The sequence below is a fragment of the Ostrea edulis genome, chromosome 3 (assembly GCF_947568905.1).
Source record: "Ostrea edulis chromosome 3, xbOstEdul1.1, whole genome shotgun sequence".
NCBI lineage: Eukaryota > Metazoa > Mollusca > Bivalvia > Ostreida > Ostreidae > Ostrea > Ostrea edulis.
This window is the reverse complement of record NC_079166.1, coordinates 16,051,218-16,071,287: the sequence shown is the minus strand read 5'-3', so window position 1 is coordinate 16,071,287 and position 20,070 is coordinate 16,051,218. Positions and strand designations below refer to the sequence as shown.

Genomic DNA, 20,070 nt, shown 5'->3' with positions numbered 1-20,070 from the left:
ATGGCCCATTATGCCAAAGATGCTGAATTAGAGGGGGGGGGGGGGGTATGAGGTTTGCAATCCGTTACATGCACAGTACTACTCCCTTTTGTTGAATTTTGTTATCCACTAAAAGGTCATTTTGTGCTATTTCGGCTTTTGCATGTACCCCCACTTTGACTCACAATCTCTTTGAACATTTTCTAGATCCGCCCTAATCTCGGTTGAGATGAATATTTGGAATGACGCCTTCATAATTCATGTCTGGTTATTTATTTCCAGCTTCGGCCGGTTTTAGCCATTAATGTGCACTTAGGTGACACTTATTTCATTGAACATGAGACGCTAATCCTCAAACGAGGATTATGTACATGCCGCCTCATTTAGGACAGGAGCAATCACCTATAGGTCCGAGTTACAGGCATCACTGCAATCGTGTGCCGCTTTTGTAAAATTGTTGCCCCCTCCCCGCCCCCTCCACCTCCCTGAACATTTGAAAAAAGATTTATATCTCTCCTTGTGACCTTGGCCATCTTTGGAATTGGCCACTATCGGGGGCATTTGTGTTTCACAAATACGTACATCTTGTTTTTCATTATGGATACGTTTTTGAACAATGTGTTCATTATCAGTCATCTATACATAGGGGCTGGTGTGGAGGAAGGTAGCGGGGTTTATGGCAAGCCCTTTCATAGATCATTTTAAACAATTTTGTGCAATTTTGGGGTTCGCAATCCTCCCTTCTTTTTTCTTTTTTTTTTTGGACAGAAAATAACCATTTTTAAGAGCATTCCCCTTGTAAATTTTATGGATCCGCCCTTTGATGGCTTAAGTCTAAGTTCAATTCTAATTATTGAATCGTAACAAACATATGTAGGCCTAACTCGGAGATCAGTATTTCACTGAAATACTAAGTCCATAAAAATTATTTGGAAACAATTTAAAGATCCGCCTATTTTTCTTTTCCCGCGAAAACTTTACTATTGATTGATCTACTTCCGGTTTATCTCTTGTTGTAGAGGCGAAAGCTAGAAAACGACAGATTATAGCAAATAATTTTTAAGGTTTGTGTGATTTTCATTGATTATTTATGATTCGGGATGTTATCCAAGCAATTCGTTTTGAATGTCGTTGTGGTTTACCCCATCACAGTAACGTTTTGAAAGTTAGAAGGTCTAGGCCAGCAAACGAAGCTACGTACTTTAGTCTTTACTTTAAAACTTCCAGACTAGTGGATACTAAGATAGGCGATTGTTTCATAGACTTCACAAGCTATACTATATAATAATAATTAATACACGTGCCTGTGGCTAGATGTTCTTTATTTGTTCAGTATTTGGTGTTCAAGTAATTGTGATTTGTACCTTCTTCCTTTGCCTTTTGCTTTGGGACCAAAATTGGAATAAATTACTTATGCTTTTATCAAGTTATTAATTAAACTTATCTATGACAAGTAGTTTATATATTGTGTGTTGTTGCACAAGTGTGTCTTGGACCACAGGCACTTATTTCTGTAAATAACTTACGACCTCTGTATACTAATAATAACACAAGGTACCTAGCTTCAAATGACACCGAATGGCACCCCCCGAGAATGTCGGCCTGTTGAGCTTCCAGGGAATATGCTATGTAAATGTACTTACTACCATTCTCTTGTACAATCATTCAACTAAAAAACCGTGTATGGCATGACTGCATTTATTGCCTATTATCTCCGAAAACTGCAACAAAACATGGGTCTACAGCTCAATTTTCCGTTTTATACCACGAAGTGCTTTGTACTGATACTGCACAGAATAAGTGCGCGATTTTGACTGGCTAGCATGCCCTTCTAAAATTACGTTTGGAATTCTTTAGAATTATTTATAGAAAGATGAAGAGTCAGAGATGAATTAAAAATAACAGACAAAAAAGGATGGTTTTAATGGTGACCATTGACCATAATAATGTCAATTGATCTTATTTTATATATTATTTAGTTACTGACGTTAGGGGGAAATGCTACAAAAAATAAAGGGGGCTCCATCCCCCCATTTCAGGGCTTGAAGCTAACATTTTGTCACCAGTCCAGCCGGACTGATGGGGAATGATTTTAACCAGTCCGCAGAAAAATTGACCAGTTCAACAGTTTTCCAGAAATAATTAAACATATTTCGTTAATGTAATTAAAATGAAATTTAAATCAAAAAATGAATATGCCTCAGACAATATTATAACACTTAAATGTGGGATTTATATAATTTACGAATCAAATTCGTCTGATATCTACAGATCAAAGCATGCCAAATGTGTGTATAAAATTTCATAAGAATATTTTCCAAAATGATGCTTTAGAAAATTAACCAGTCCCACCGGACAGACTAAAACAAATGTCAGTCAGTCCGCCAGACTTTTAACCAGTCACAGACTGACGGGCATATGTTAATTTCGATCCCTGCATTTTTTTTCAAAGACACCTGATATATAGATATAAGTACTCCCCCCCCCCCCCCTTTCTGATTTTTATACACCCCCGCGCAACAAGTTGGGGGGGGGGGGGGGTATACTGGAATCGGGTTGTCCGTCCGTCTGTAGATGCAATGGTTTCCGGGCTCTAAAGCATTATCCTTTCCACCTACCGTCACCATATCATATATATGGTCTACCCATGGGATGAAGATGTTCCCTATCGATTTTGGGGTCAAAAGGTCAAAGGTCAAGCGCACTGGAAATGGAAGTAGCAATATGGTTTCCGGGCTCTAAAGCATTATCCTTTCCACCTACAGTCACCATATCATACATATGGACTACCCATGGGATGAAGATGTTCCCTATGGATTTTGGGGTCCAAAGGTCAAGTGCACTGGACATTGAAGTAGCAATATGGTTTCCGGGCTCTAAAGCGTTATCCTTTCCACCTACAGTCACCATATCATACATATGGACTACCCATGGGATGAAGATGTTCCCTATCGATTTGGGGGTCAAAGGTCACGTGCACTGGACATCGAAGTAGCAATATGGTTTCCATTTAAATTCTTTAACGGCTTTTTTCATCGCATGGAGATGCTGTGTTCCTAGATAATCCATTTCTCCCTACAAACGAGAATACCCAAGGTTTGTCATGCCATTTGTTTTTTACACTCAGAAAAGAGGTAGTTTATACCTATTACCAACACCCTTTGGGAGATTGGGGTAAGCGGGGGGTATTATTAGTGAGCATTGCTCACAGTACCTCTTGTTTTTTTTGCGGTGACAATTTTTCCAAAATGTGTTGATTCCTTGTCTGTCTCATACCAATTTCGATTTATGTAGTCGTTTCACGCTTTTTATTAGCTTTAGAGATTGGCCTTCTACTGGACTGGTATAATAAAATACTTCAGTATTATTTATAACAGTATAAGGCAAATATAAGGCTTACAAAAAGCATGTTCACGACTACATAAAATCGAAATTAGGATGGGATAGACGGGGAATCCACACATTTCTGAAAAATAATTGCTGCCCAAAAATAAGAAGGGGGAGGGGGTAGTGGTGTCCATACTTTGAACAGATGCCTGTGAATTTTTCCATATCTGCACAGATCCATAAAATTATGGATGTGTGGGAGGGGGCGCCAAAGAAGTTGGAAGTTGCACATGGCTTGTTTACTGACAGGCAATAATAAAAATATAATAGTCATGATAAAGATCTTCAGAACCTTAATTAGTGTGGGGGCGGGATTTACAGTGTTTGTCATTGCTGTCTCAATTTTTTCCCTCAAGCTGAGCATGCTCTCAAAGTTGGACTAACTGAGTGTTCATTTGAGCGGGGTACATATTGTGTTCATCAAAGAGAATAGTCTTTCAACACAAGCTGTAGAGCAGGGGATCAGGCAAGCCAATGACACTAAATGACAGCTGGATATTTCCTCTGAAGTATGGATCTTGATGCACCTTGCTGATCCCGTTTTTATTGAGTACCTTGCATGAAGATCCCATACTTCAGAGGACGTATTCAAACATGGGACTCGTCAACACACTTGCTACATGCACTCGTTTCTGTATTTTGGCTTTTGTATTCAGTGTTTTCATCACACTCGGGAGGTGCTGATGAACTGAGGGACTAGCTGCTGACTAGGGCTGTGCGGTGCACCGAAAATTTCGGTGCACCGCGATTCATACTATTCGATTCGATGCACCGATTACAAATTCCAGATTTCGGTTCGGCTCGGTTTAGATTTTACATACACTGAAAACAACAAATATGGCGTCCGAGTTAAGTTCAGAACATGTGGATTTTTATGCAACATAGATTTAAATCACTACTGTGTTGAGATTTCGCATTTTCACCACTCAGACACCAGCAAAATATGGTCTGTAAGATCAATGCAGTTTATCTTTTTAATGACATATAGCATTTCTGTCAGTGCTGGCGTGAAATCAACATCATTGATAAGGACACAGATTAAATTATTTGACAGTTAATATGAGAGAGAAGTAAATCAATAAAGGATAGATCAGTTGATGAAATTGTTGAATTTTTACATATAAATGAAAACAATATCATATATATTTTCGATTGACGATAGATTTATAATGATTTGTTTGATAATCCTAAAATTATGCAGCACATTGATATATAACAAATATGATAGAGTGTCAATGTTTTCTTTTTTTTATCAAAGTTATAATTTGCAGTTACAAATAGATATTGATCTTTACAAATGGCGAATTATAATTATACAAAATTTGAATAAAATGAAATCATGTATGCTACTCATTAAAATTGTAAAATTTTTGTGCTGTCACTAGGTAAATTGGACCTAAAAAGTACCGAATCGAAAAAAAACCGAATCGTGCTGTTCTGAATCGAAACCGAACCGAATTGAGTTAACCCTGAATCGTCCCAGCCCTACTGCTGACGAAACATTGTATCGATGCGCTTGCACCCTGATTTCGATTTCTGATCAATCATTTTTCTATAGTACTTCGACTGCACGATATGGTTTTTTAATTAGTTCGTTCGCAAGTAATTTTTAGACCACGTTACAGTAACACAAAACAAACACTTCACTGTAGCATACCAAAACTCTTGACACTCGAGTTAAATGTTAAGAACATTACTGAACAATTCTTTTTTTAAAATCAAAACTTGTTGTACATATGTTTTATACTAAGCGTTATTAAACGAAGTTTCCAAGTACAATGTGCATTATCATCACTCAGGATCGTTCAAGCACTTCATATTACACGCATAATTATCATTTAGACGTAAACAAACAACGAACGACGGTGGTGTTTTTCATATTTCTTTATCAAATAAATGAACATTTCTTGATTTTGAAGGCTGGTTGATTTGCGAATTTTTGACAACCAAATTGGGAAAAAAGACACTTTTCAGGGATCAAAATTAACATATATGCCCGTCAGTCTGTGACTGGTTAAAAGTCTGATGGATTGACATTTGTTTTAGTCAGTCCGATGGAAGTAGTCAATTTTCTAAAATGTCATTTTGGAAAATATACTTATGGGATCCTAACACACATTTGACATATATGTGATATCAGAGAAACCAGATTAGTAAATATAAATCTCACTTAAGTGTTACAATATTGTCCAAGGCATATCAAGTTAAATTCTGTTATTTTAATAATATGAACGAAATATGTTTATTTATTTCTGAAAAACTCTGGTGGACTGTTAAATTTTTCTGCAGACTGGTTGGAATTATACCCTAACAGTCTGACATAAAAAGTTATTTTCAAGCCCGGATTTTTTGGATTTGGAATGGGGCCGAATATCGGACTCGATTCAGGTAGATTGACGTCTCTAGTAAAGTTTGCATTTCAGCTGGATTGGGCCATGCTTGACCAACTTTTAGGCTAAAAATATGTCAAACAGTTTTCCGTGCTTTTTCTCATTATGGATACAGATGTTGCCCTTTTGGAGGAATGCAAGTTCAGTTTGCATTTCAGCTAAATTGGGCTATCCTTGTCTTTCTTTTGGGCTAAACATAGGTCAAACATATTTCATTATGGATACAGATATTGCCCTGGCTTCCTCTTGAAGGAATACATGTTCATTTTGTATTTCAGCTGGATTGATCAGTCTTGACCTACTTTTGAGATAAAAATAGGTCAAACTGTTTTCCAGATATTTTCATTATGCATAACAGGGATAGACATTAACTTTGGGCAAGTAAACTCGAAGTTTTACTTGCCCGAATGAAATTTTCCTTAATTGCCCGAAATATTTTAGACTCTAATAAGCCTATATCAACCAGTAATGCTAATTATCTCCCTCTGTCAATTGGTGAATAACTGAATTTTCCCTTCTTTTTAACAGTTTTTCCTCTTTCAAGTTTTTCCTTCTTCCCCGAAATGTAAAAAGTTTATATTTGTGAATTATGCCATACAAGTTGCGTTATTGTAGTTGAATGCAATCGATGGGAAAAATGTCATTGAATGTTATAAGTAAGAAAATTACAAAGCTCAATGAAGAGAAAGAGATCTTTTCACCTCAAAACAAAAACAAAAAACACAGACTAGGGATGTAACATGAGGCGAAGTTTTGATACATGTATTTGATTAAAATGATCAATGTTTTAGGATTGTCACCCACTTTTCTTTTTAATTCAGATTTATTCTTATTTTCAACACCCCCTTTTTGTCGTCTTCTTTCTGGGCGTTTACCTCACTAAAATATTTGGAGAGACGGTTGTGAAGCCCCCATTTTGGCACAAGCATGACTAGAACAGGTTGTATGTCGGATAGTTTGTGTTATTCAAAACAACGTACTGATAGGACACAGTACGATCTACTAGAATGGACCTTCGCTATAATCTGACGATTCGGTAAAGAAAACAATATATGGAGTTGGACTTAACTTTCTAATCTTTGATATTCATCAAGCTTAACACATCTATTATAATAATCACATTTCCGACTGAAAAAATAACTTGCCCCATCTGGCAAGTGTGTATTGAGTTTCATTGTTTGAACTGGGGTTTCACTTGCCTCAGGCAATCGGACAATTCTGTTAATATCAATCCCTCGAGATTGCCCTGAAATTTAATCACAGGCTTCCTTTCAGAGGAAAATAAGCTCAGTTCACATTTCAGCTGGATTAGTCAGTCCTTGACTTACTTTTGAGCTGAAAATAGGTCAAACTGTTTTCCAGGCTTTTTTCATTACGGTTATGGATATTGCCTTTAAATTTAGGTAGTCACAGGCTTCCTCTTGGAGGAATACAAATTCAGTTTGAATTTCAGCTGGATTGGTCCGCCTTGACCTACTTTCAGGATAAAAGTAGGTCAAACAAACAGTTTTCCAACATTTTTTCATTTTGAATACAGATATTGCCTGGTAGTTTAGTCACAAGCTGCCTCTTGGAGAAATATAAGTGCAGTTAGCATTTCAGCTGGATTGTTGCACCATGACCTACTTCAGGGTTAGAAGTAGGTCAAACAGTTTTCCAGATGATTTTTTTTTCGATATGGTCACAAGTATTGCCCTGAGATTTTGTCACACCCTCCCTCTCAGAGAAATACATAATCAGTTCACATTTCAACTTAATTGGTGCACCATGACCTACTTTAGGGCTAAAAGTAGATTGATTCAAATAGTTTCCTGGACTTTTTCCTCATCATAGATACAGATATTGCATTGACATTTGTCTTCTTAGAGAAATATGTAATCAGTTAAAATGCCAGATGGATTGGTGCACCATGACCCACTTTAAGGCTTTTCTATTCAGAATGTGTGTTGTATCAATTCAGAGTGCATAATATGCTTCCAGGTTGAATTTCACTGTCTGACGGGCGTATGGAGTACCGTTTGCGGTATTCTTGTTCAAATTTGCACAGCTTTGGGTGTGTCCAGTCCTATAAACATCTTTAATTATCCCCTCGCAATTCAGTATGATTGATTGTATCTTGTTTAACGTCTCATTCAAGAATTTTTACTCATATGGAGACATCATCAAGACCATGCGAAGGGCTTCAAATTTTAGGGTTCTTTAGCATATGCCACACCTACTGTGACATGGGACATCCGTTTTTAAGGTCATCTCCGAGGACCTGCCTCGGTGACATTCACACCTGATGCTACGTGTTTGGCGATGGAACTGTCACTACCTGTTTAAACAAATTAAGTCTGTAGGGGTTGGGATTCGAACCCAGGCCTTCCACATGCGGGGCGAACGGCATTGAACGCTCTAACCTCTAGACCACCGCAGCGGTCAATTCATTATCAGAGGTAATATAGTAACGAGACTGTGTGTGGGTTACTATATGTTCGATTGATTGTATATTGTTTACGTCCTTCTCGAGAATCTCTCACTCAAATCGTGATGTCATCATTGCTGGTAAAGAACTGCAAAATTTAGGCCTATGCTCAGCACTGATGGCCTTTGAGCAGGGAGGAATCTTTATCGTGCCACACCTGCTGTGACACGGGGCCTTGGTTTTTGCGGTCTTATCGAAGGACGACCTCATTTAGTCGCCTCTTACGATAAGCAAGGGGGTACTATCTATGGACCTATTCTAACCCGGATCTCCACAGGACTTGACACTAATAAGTCTATTTGTTTGAATATGTTTGTGTAACTCTTGAGTTGTAGACGCTTTTTTGCTCAGTGGGTTTAATAATTCAAGTAGTTTTGTTGTCAAGAGAGGAAGAACCCTTATTATTGATCTTTTGGTCTGAAGGTCAAGGTCATTATGTGACTTTATAGAAAAACCTTGTAGACACCCTGCAGGCCTCATATTTATCTCAATTGATTTGATATTTCACATGTAGGATTTTTATCAAGAGAGGGAGGAAGAACTCTATTAATTTGAGGGCCCTTAAGTCAAGGTCACTACAGGGTTCGAAATTAACTTTTTCAAGCACTAGTCTGTACGGACTAGTCACTATTGATGTTCACTAGTCCGTAAAGCATTTCACTAGTCCGTCCAGTATGAAAGGTGAATAACTCCTATAAGCAATACAAAAGAGATAGTTGGGCAAACAAGTATATATCATATTTGATGATCTTCATTTTATTCAATGGTATTTAATGAAATCAAACACATCACAGTGCAATCAATTCAGTTTTTGACACCTACTGAAGAAAAAGACCACCATACTTTATTTTGCATTCAAGATCTTTAGAAGCATACAGTAATCTCCGAGTTAATCCTTTTATAAATGTCAATAAGTTCGTTCGAGATCGACGTTCCTGTTGTTTTCATGCTCAGTTCTTGGAGTCACAGGAGTTTGAAATTTTATCAATAAAGTCAATAAAATTCACTCTAGCTATAGTGTTACAAACTCCTGTGTTAGAGTCGCGAACGACGAAAACGTGCTTGTTCTTAGATCACACTACTTGCAGTTCTTGCACATCGAACTCGTGATGCACACTCGGAGTTCGGAATCGGCAGGAATTTATGCTCGTTCGAAGAACGTCGGTCTTGAAAGCACTCCATGTGTTTGGAAGATCAGAATGTCATAGTCACACAAACACTTAACCTTGCAAGCAATCGACCGTAAGTTTAAACATCTAAGAGACTCAGACAAATCTTGCTAAAATCTTAAACAATTCAAGATTGATTTCCGGATTTTCACTAGTCCATACTAGTGGTATAAAGAGTTTTCTAGTCCGACATGGTTTTTACTAGTCTCGGACTTACGGACATGAGGTAATTTTGAACCCTGCACTATGGGACTTCCTTAAAAAGATTACATTTACTGGTCACCTAACATTGTGAGGGTATCCCCACGTTTGCAAAGCATTTGTTAAAATTTGTTCTTTTGATGCACATGCATGTATATTCCCTACATAATCCTAATCATGACGATAAGTTTAGTGCATTTTATTTTGGTTAGCGATGCGTTGTTATGCAATCTAATATGTATATAAGGTAGGACCGTAGGACTGAGAGAAGCATGAAATGGTCATTGGCGTGTCCCAAGTGATAATATGAATTATAATTCCATTAAGTATGGTAAATTATAAGTCATTTAAAAACATATATTATTTATGAAATTGCCCTTGCACTAAACGCCCAGTAATATCTAAATATTTTTAAAGGAGGATAACTACAGGATCCACCTATTCATTTAATGCGGGGAATATAACGCCAACCGACGTAAACTGTCGTGTTAAGTCATATTTAGCCTCAACTTTTCCCTCTTATAAATCAAACAATTATAAACAACAACAATACATCCTGTTTGTAATTTAAAAGACAGATAAATCTGAACAAAATTGACCAACAAATTCAAAGTGGTAAAAAGGTAAGCGTAAGTATATCGTATATTTTGTGTAGCAACATTTTCACTAGCCACGGTTACTGATAGTCTGGTAGTACCTACCCTACCTCAAACTGCAGCGATTTTTTCCCTTATATAACTGGTACCGATAAACGGTACCATTCCCAATGCCAAAAACCATTGATTTTTCCCAATTTTGAGACTAAAAATTCCCAATTCACTACTTCTTGTTTTGTTCTCTTTTTTCTTTTCTCTTAGTTAAAATCATTTGCCGTTACATTGGTAGAAAATTCCCAATTTGTTCGATTTTGACGCTATTTTTCCCAATTGAATGGGTACCAGTACCAGTGGGTAGAAAAAAATCACTGAACTGGCATTTGGCGTAGTGTAAATGGAAACAGTAGGGTATTGTGTGCGACAATTGTGTAGCAAAGGAATTTTAAAAGATGAAACTTTTTTCATTTTCTTTCAGGAAATATGTCGACTAGAAGTATTGAAAGCTATGTTACAGATATATGCAAATATATCGATGAATTGCATTACAAAAACATGAATACCGTTTATGAGACGCTTCAGAAAATGAGAGCCAGCTTCAAAAGTAAACACTATTTGAACTACTGGAAGGTTCTGCAGTGTGTTGGAGAGGTGGCAGCGGACAGACTTGTGTACATGGTAGACAATACCCTCAATGCATCTGATCAAAAATGCACCAACTTACAACTACTGCATGTGATGGAACTCTTCAATGAGTGTTTGACAACAGTGGCTGTGATCAAGAGAGTTAACACCCACAGGAGGAATGTAGTAGCTGTAGTTTTCTCAGGCTTGGAGCAGAGGGAGTATCCACACCTTGTGAGGAAATGTCTATCTGTGTTGTACAGACTGATTATTGCTGGAAAGGTGACTCTGGTAACGCCGTACATGAAGCGAGGAATTGTGAGACACATTTATCAAAATATCAAATGTCGGCAAGCATCCTTTGGAGTGAATTCTCTCGAAACAGTTTCCTATTGTGCAAAAATATTAGCAGCTTTATTACAGTTGGCTGACAGCCCTACAAGGAGAACTATACTGAAATCAAATGTTATTAATGAATTGGATGTGTACATGGTAAAGCTGCAAAAATCAAAAGTAGAGTGTGAAAGAATGATGGAAGTGTGGGAATTTTATGACCGTGTCAAATTGTTATCTATTAATGATGGTTTAACTAGCTCCTTAAAACAGGAAGACTGGAATCCTAAAGAGAAGCTGGCAGAGGAACTGGAACAGTATGAGGAAGTGTACATTTTCTGTTCGTCCCCTACCTGTCGGAAACAAGAAATGGAGAAGGAGAAGTTTCTATACTGTGGAAGTTGTAGGTTATCTAGATACTGTTGTATCGGGTGTCAGAGACAGCACTGGAAACAGGGCCATAAACAGATGTGTCTACGTGATAATTAACAGCACTGGAAACAGGGCCATAAACAGACGTGTCTACGTGATAATTAACAGCACTGGAAACAGGGCCATAAACAGATGTGTCTACGTGATAATTAACAGCACTGGAAACAGGGCCATAAACAGATGTGTCTACGTGATAATTAACAGCACTGGAAACGGGGCCATAAACAGATGTGTCTACGTGATAATTAACAGCACTGGAAACGGGGCCATAAACAGATGTGTCTACGTGATAATTAACAGCACTGGAAACAGGGCCATAAACAGATGTGTCTACGTGATAATTAACAGCACTGGAAACGGGGCCATAAACAGATGTGTTTACGTGATGATTAACAGCACTAGAAACAGGGCCATAAACAGATGTGTTTACGTGATAATTAACAGCACTGGAAACAGGGCCATAAAGAGATGTGTCTACGTGATAATTAACAGCACTGGAAACAGGGCCATAAAGAGATATGTCTACGTGATAATGAACAGCACTGGAAACAGGGCTATAAACAGAAGTGTTTACATGATGATTAACAACACTGGAAACAGGGCCATAAAGAGATATGTCTACGTGATAATGAACAGCACTGGAAACAGCGCCATAAACAGAAGTGTTTACGTGATGATTAACAACACTGGAAACAGGGCCATAAAGAGATGTGTTTACATGATAATTAACAGCACTGGAAACAGGGCATAACAAGATGTCTATATAATGATAGACCTGATATTTAATGAAACAGGTGCAGTGGGAGTTTGTACTTGATTAGTGGAATGGAAATGTAAGTCTTGCATATATGTGAGATTTTGTACTGTATTTGAAGTGGAGACAGATCAGCAAAACTAACCAATATAGCCTATAAAACAACATTAAAAAGTGACAGCAAAACTAATCAATCTAGCCTATGAAACAGCATTAAAAAGTGACAGCAAAATTAATCAATCTAGCCTATGAAACAACATTAAAAAGTGACAGGAAAAATAACAAATATAGCCTATAAAACAACATTAAAAAGTGACAGCAAAACTAACCAATATAGCCTATAAAACAACATTAAAAAGTGACAACAAAACTAACCAATCTAGCCTATAAAACAACATAAAAAAGTGACAGCAAAACTAACCAATCTTGCCTATAAAACAACATAAAAAAGTGACAGCAAAACTAACCAATCTAGCCTATAAAACAACATTAAAAAGTGACAGCAAAACTAACCAATATAGCCTATAAAACAACATTAAAAAGTGACAGCAAAATTAAATCAATCTAGCCTATGAAACAGCAAAACTAACCAATCTAGCCTATAAAACAACATTAAAAAGTGACAGAAAAACTAACCAATATAGCCTATAAAACAACATTTAAAAAGTGACAGCAAAACTAACCAATCTAGCCTATAAAACAACATTAAAAAGTGACAGCAAAACTAACAAATATAGCCTATAAAACAACATTAAAAAATGAAAGCAAAACTAACCAATATAGCCTATAAAACAACATTAAAAAGTGACAACAAAACTAACCAATATAGACTATAAAACAACATTAAAAAGTGACAGCAAAACTAACAAATATAGCCTATAAAACAACATTAAAAAGTGACAGCAAAACTAACCAATATAGCCTATAAAACAACATTAAAAAGTGACAACAAAACTAACCAATCTAGCCTATAAAACAACATAAAAAAGTGACAGCAAAATTAATCAATCTAGCCTATGAAACAGCAAAACTAACCAATATTGCCGATAAAACAACATTGAAAAGTGACAGAAAAACTAACCAATATAGCCTTTAAAACAACATTAAAAAGTGACAGCAAAACTAACCAATCTAGCCCATAAAACAACATTAAAAAGTGACAGAAAAACTAACCAATATAGCCTTTAAAACAACATTAAAAAGTGACAGCAAAACTAACCAATCTAGCCTATAAAACAACATTAAAAAGTGACAGCAAAATTAATCAATCTAGCCTATGAAACAGCAAAACTAACCAATATTGCCAATAAAACAACATTAAAAAGTGACAGAAAAACTAACCAATATAGCCTATAAAACAACATTAAAAAGTGACAGCAAAACTAACCAATCTAGCCCATAAAACAACATTAAAAAGTGACAGCAAAACTAACCAATATAGCCTATAAAACAACATTAAAAAGTGACAGCAAAACTAACCAATATAGCCTATAAAACAACATTAAAAAGTGACAGCAAAACTAACCAATCTAGCCTATGAAACAGCATTAAAAAGTGACAGCAAAACTAATCAATCTAGCCTATGAAACAGCATTAAAAAGTGACAGCAAAACTAACCAATAGCCTAGATAAAACAGCATTAAAAAGTGACAGCAAAACTAACCAATAGCCTATAAAACAGCATTAAAAAGTGACAAAGTGTTCTCGTATACTGGAAGTATAGCATTTTCACATGAAGTTCATTATAGATCCTATTAGTAGTAAAAGTTGCTGTAAAGTTAAGGAACTTGTTTGTATTGTGCAGTAGACTAGTTCTGAAAATCATCGTTAACTGTTTTACTTTTAGTTTTACTGTTAGTGTTGTTTTGCAATATTTCTGGAGGTTTGATTTACCATTACCAGTAGTTCATTGTTTTGAAAAGTTTTTTGTGTTTGAAAAATGGATGACAGAAAATTTAATATTACAATGTCTACTATGTATGTTAATCAAAATATGATTATAGTTGACACTGTCCACTCTGTGTTCAAAATATATTATAGATAAGTTCACAGTGTCTGCTATGTGTGTTCAATAAACACGGTTACAGATTAGTTCACAGTGTGTGCTATTTGTGTTCAATAATATAGGGTTATTGAACTTATATCGGTGAATATTGGCACGAGTTGGTTGTGAAAATGCACGAGCTTGCGAGTGCATTTTGACAGCCAACGAGTGCCAATATTCACCTATATAAGTTCAATAACCCTTTTATTATATAGCTAAAGTATTTGGTTGTTAAGTTATATCCAATTTAACTCAAACTACTCCAAAATAGACGAGAATTCATCAATATTGCCAGTGTGCAATAACAGCATGCATTTCTTAACTGTTCAATATTTAACCTGTCATTAATGCATGAAGCAAACTGATTTTGTAAATGGGGACATCATAATTTATGTAGAGTAAAACATAATGCTTAAGTAAATATCAAATACCGGCTCTGTCAGATTCGGAGGACCGTCGTCTGCCATTTTTGCTTGTTTACGTCGTTACGGTAACGTCAATATTGAACGCTCATACTCGGAATGTTTCGGGCGCATACAATTTACGCAATGTAAAATTAGCGTTCAATAAATTCTCAGGATATTGAACGCTAACATTCTCTAGATTTTACGCAGATTTTATATTAGACTATTTATTAGCTATATAATAAACACGGTTATAGATTAGTTCACAGTGTCTGCTATGTGTGTTCAATAAACATGATTATAGATTTGTTTACATGTTCAATAAACACGGTTATATATTAGTTCACAGTGTGTGCTTAGCTGCAATAATGTAGCCCTATCCAATTTTTTTCGTTTTCGGGATAGGGCTACAATGGTATTCGCCGACGACCGTTACCGGTTCTAAAAATTATGTCGTTATGGGGGATACGTTAAAACGCTTTATTTCACTTAGACGCTTGTAAACACTGAAATGGAAAGAGAAACTTACGTAAAGTTTTCCGTCTCTCGACTCAAAGACGAGTTAAAGAAAAAAGGAGCCACCACGAGAGGCAGAAAAGCCGACCTTATAGACAGGTTTGTAGTTTCATACCTCATAGCCGTTATTTTCGTTTGTAATATTTCAACAAATTCGTAGCTCTGCACCCATGCAGACGACGGAGGATGTTTACGCCGGCATGATTATGCCTAAATATTGTTTTGATGCTCAGTGCGACAATTCTTTTATCAAAATGCATCAAAATTCAATAAATTAATGTGATATAAGTTATATTTATGTCATCAATTATACGTAATAATTATAGTACTATACGGACTATTGTTATTGTAATACATTATACAATAGCATTCACTGACATGTACTAGTACGTCTTGGTACCTAATATTTTTTTTATGGGAAGTGGACATTGTACAGTACTTTATTGTAGGCTTAAGGCATATGATAGAAATAAAGATTTCAAGAATGACCCAATTCATATACCTGAGCCTTTGGAAGTTGATTGGCCAACGAGGGGATTTCAACAGCTCCAGGAATCACATAAAGAAGAAATCCCAGAGATAGGCATTGAGCAGATAGACATGTATTTTGTACATAGATTAGCAGGTTTGTTCTTATAATTTACTTGTATGATTAAGAACAACATTTTTGTAAAACATACATCTAACATTAGGAGTCATTTAATGAATGTGAAATATCTTATAGAATAATTTGTACATATATATAATTATGTGTTTATAAGTAAATAAATTTTAAAATCATGAGCTTGTACTTATGTGTAGGTGACAGACAAAGCACTGGTGATGTCAAGGCTATCGAGAAAGGAAGGCTGCTTGTTGAAAGTGATAGAGTCTTGGCTGTGTCATATTTAAAGGAAGATAATTCCCTTTCTTTACAGGCATTGTTGGCGCAGCCATGAAAACAAAGGCAAGTATTACATTTAATTTGTGGATATAATATACATTGTAGTACTAATTGTACATGTACCATGTATGTTATCAGTTATTTTCTCTTATTTTATTACTCTGTACTGAGATATTTTTGTAAAAATAACTAAAAAAAATTATATTACCCAGAATACATGTATGTATTTCAAATTAAAGGTAACATACAACTTCAAATTAAAATTTGACAAAAACTCGGGAGACATCTTGAACAGCCATTGTGAGTGTCCTGCAGGACGAGGTCCCCATGGAACTTGCAAGCATCTTGCTGCTGTTGCCATAGTTTTACTCTCTTGTTCTGAAGGAAAAGGTTTGAGGATTCAGAGATCATGCACAGAAAACCTGCAGACATTTCATAAACCCAAACATTCATACTCAGGTAAAAATACATGAATATTATGTGATGTTCCATGATGAACAGAAGCAATAGTTTTATGACCATATATTGAATCAAGTACAATAATTTATTTTTTTTCCACATGTTTAACATATTCAAATTTTGATATAGGTTCACCAGTCAAAGCTGAAGATCTGCCCAGGAAGCGGAATCTGACTGATGATTTTTTAAATGATCCCCGCCCTGAACATCTAAAAGGTGTAGCTGGTTACCCGGATAGGGTTCGCAATATGGTCTTAAACCATTGTGCAGAGACCTCAGACAATCTGACATACAGATATCTCATCGAGAAAGCAAATATTCAGGTAAACATAAGCATGAAAATGCATTACTCACACAAGCAAGAATCTCACTTAATGTCCCTGTACATCGCTAATTATAAGCAGTGTCAAGTCAAAAGTATCTCGCTAGTGAACTTATAGCAAGCTATATTAGTAATGCATATAAAATGTTGATTTTAAAATTATAAGTCTGTTAATCTAAAGCAGTAAGTAGTGATGGGTAAAACTGCACATATAAAATAAAGTGTTTAATAACAAACAAACTGTAACACCTTTTGTTTCACTAGGCAGCAGTATTGGACCATGATTATTTGGAAAGACCCTTCACAGAGTATTGGGTTCAACGAGCTGTTGAGGTAGGTCTTTTGTTAATTGGCTTAAACTGCATTTCAACAAAATTAAATTTTATGACATTTGTGCAAATGTTGTATATGTGTTAAAATAAGATATAATGTGCAATGTAAATTGATTGCAAGGATTTTTTCTCATGTTCATATGTATTACTAATACCATGCAATTTTATACTACAAAACACAGTACAAGATATATGGTTTTTGTTATATACAATTTTTTAAAGGTAACAGCAGATAAAGTAGTTGCCATTGAGGAGCAGACACGTGGACAAGCCAGCTCAAATAATTGGTTCAAGGAGAGATCATGGCGGATCACAGCCTCAAGATTTGGAGATATCTGTTTAGCTACAGACAGGCGTAATAGGCAGAAACTCTGCGAGTCCCTATACCAGCCTTCTGCTGCTGTATTTCGCAGTGAAGCTCTAGTCCATGGAAGTACCTACGAGACACGTGCTATTAGGTATGTTTTAGTGTGAGCTAGTCAGACAATCACGTGTACAGCAGAGACCTGGTTTGTAAATCTTAACGCTCTATATAAGCATTGGTCAAATCAGTAAATTATTATTTACATATATTATATGCCTTTTCTTATTTTTATCTCTCATTACAGATCCTTTGAAAGAGAGACCGGCCAAGGTGTTCAAAGATGTGGTTTCTTTGTTGATATGGATCGACCTTACTTGGGGGCATCACCGGATGGACTCGTTGGCAATGATGCACTAATTGAAGTCAAATGTCCCTTTGCTGGTCGCTTTGAGAAGATTCAGCCTGGAAAGTACTTCCCATATCTAACAATGGACTCTGTAACTGGTGAAATGAAATTGAAACCCACCTCTAAATATTTTTTCCAAATACAAGGCCAAATGCTTATTGCCAAAAAACAAATTTGCTATTTTGTTGTATACACTTTCAAAGATTTGTTCATCCAGAAAGTACATATTGATATAGAATGTTGCCAGAATTCTCTTCTTCCAAAGCTTGATGTATTCTATGATAAATTTTTCATGCCATACTTGTTATCCTTGCTGTAAAGTGGAAGCATATATGCAAACTTGTGTAAAAGTTTCTTCTAAATGATTTATCGAGACAGTTCATTTTTTTTATACAGAATCTTTTTTGTATTCATGATTTCATTAGAGTCTGCAAATGATTCTTCATGTTTTTTTGCCTAAGTTTCTGCCCAGAATGCCAATCAATTTCAGATGAAATACATTGCATATCCATGATATGAAATTTTCTGTATTGACAATATACATGTAACAATGCATAGATGTTGGTTATATAAAGTGTTAAACTTTTTAAATTGATTTTTAAAAAAAGATATTGTACTTTGACCCTTTCAAGGTAAATAGCTTTTACACTTAAAAGTTGATATGTCTACCAAGATCCTTGTATGATGTATCCCTTTGAATATTGACAGCACATGTTGCATAAAGGATACAAAAAATGTACGATACATTTAAAACTTGTAAGCAGAAATATGAACACAACTCTCAAGGGATTCACTGTATGTGCAGGGCATACATTTATTAAACTTAGACATTTTTTTTTAATTCTGACGTTTTCGGGATAGGGCTACAATTCCATAGGATCTCCGTAATGGTGCAAAATAATTTTATAAATAACCGATAATAAACTCTGTGTATTAGTCCCAAATGTTGTTTACACCAAAAGGAGTACCAACGTTGTGCTCGGGCATGTCTAATAAAGGTGTTTTTCATTAAATACAATGTACAGCATGCAAAATTCTTCGTCTGCTCCGCCATGCTTGTTATCGCGAGATCTCGTAGGTGGATCTAATGAAAAACCTAAGCATTGACAATCAGCGCGAAAATGTAGTTACTCGAGCCACTTCGACAAAGAAAGGAAAATCATATTGTTGCAGAAAGAATTTACACTCGGCTGTTCGGTTTTTAACATGATATTAAATTCAAACCTTTTCAATACCGACGAAATAGCTTTCGCCTCCATACTTTTCCATTGATGTAAATACTACCTTATATGGCATATGCAAATGACTTGACAATCGGAAGTTTATACTTCAGTACATCAAACATGGCGCACAAATGTGAATCGAGAAATTGGAATTTATCGAAATTGTTGAAAACGGTAGAATAGAGCCTCACAAACCTTAAGTTGCAGGTTGTAAATTTATATATTGACTAAGAAACATAGAATATCATTTTATTTACGTAAAGAAAGTCAGCAAATGTTTAGAATGAGCGCAAATGTTGCGGGAGTGAATCACTCCCGCATTTGCACCATTACGGAGATCCTAAGGAGTTGTAGCCCTCTCCTAAAAAAAAAAAAAAAAAAAAAAAAAAAAAAAAAAATCAGAGAGGGCTACATTATTGCAGCTAAGTGTGTGGTATGTGTGTTCAATAAACATGATTATAGATTTGTTCACGGCGTTTGCACATGTATAACAGTCTGCCTGTCAATCAATGTGGCACATTTCACATTTTCACCTCCTGAAAAACACTCAGCTAATTTCATTCAAATTTGTTTCAAAACATCCTTGGGTAAAGATCGTATATAAGATTCAATATTTGTGCAAATCAAGGAGTCCTTCTAAGGGGGGATAATTGATTCATAATTTCCTCCCACATTTTGTTTTTCACTTTAAATGATTAAACTCTAATGTCAAACACCAAAGTATATCAAGATATTGAATTGGTAAGATTTTTATTAAAAGTAGGTAAAACTTCAAGGTCACAGGGTCACACACCAAAGTATACCAAGGTCTTGCTAAAAACAATCTATAAATACAAAATATAAAAGCT

At 35.8% G+C, this 20,070-nt stretch overlaps 2 protein-coding genes across 2 annotated transcripts; both read left to right on the top strand.

Annotated features, from left to right (window-relative positions):
• Positions 1-81: 81 nt before the first annotated feature.
• LOC125677301 (uncharacterized) lies at positions 82-14,445 on the top strand. Its single transcript, XM_048915309.2, has 2 exons — positions 82-1,043; positions 10,665-14,445. The coding sequence occupies exon 2, from the start codon at positions 10,670-10,672 to the stop codon at positions 11,630-11,632; it is 963 nt and encodes a 320-aa protein (XP_048771266.2). The 5' UTR covers positions 82-1,043; positions 10,665-10,669; the 3' UTR covers positions 11,633-14,445.
• Positions 14,446-15,174: 729 nt separating this feature from the next.
• On the top strand, positions 15,175-18,756 carry LOC125666791 (uncharacterized). Its single transcript, XM_056160213.1, has 8 exons — positions 15,175-15,392; positions 15,743-15,918; positions 16,095-16,239; positions 16,416-16,635; positions 16,765-16,958; positions 17,222-17,290; positions 17,512-17,747; positions 17,898-18,756. Exons 3-8 carry the CDS (start codon positions 16,228-16,230, stop codon positions 18,316-18,318), a joined length of 1,152 nt encoding a protein of 383 aa, XP_056016188.1. The 5' UTR covers positions 15,175-15,392; positions 15,743-15,918; positions 16,095-16,227; the 3' UTR covers positions 18,319-18,756.
• The last annotated feature ends 1,314 nt before the right edge of the window (positions 18,757-20,070 follow it).

Coding starts and splice junctions, on each gene's coding strand:
- LOC125677301 (XM_048915309.2), top strand. CDS start 10,670: ATGTCGACTAGAAGTATTGAAAGCTATGTTACAGATATATGCAAATAT.
- LOC125666791 (XM_056160213.1), top strand. Junction 17,291..17,511: donor GGGTTCAACGAGCTGTTGAG/GTAGGTCTTTTG, acceptor AATTTTTTAAAG/GTAACAGCAGATAAAGTAGT. Junction 17,748..17,897: donor TACGAGACACGTGCTATTAG/GTATGTTTTAGT, acceptor CTCTCATTACAG/ATCCTTTGAAAGAGAGACCG.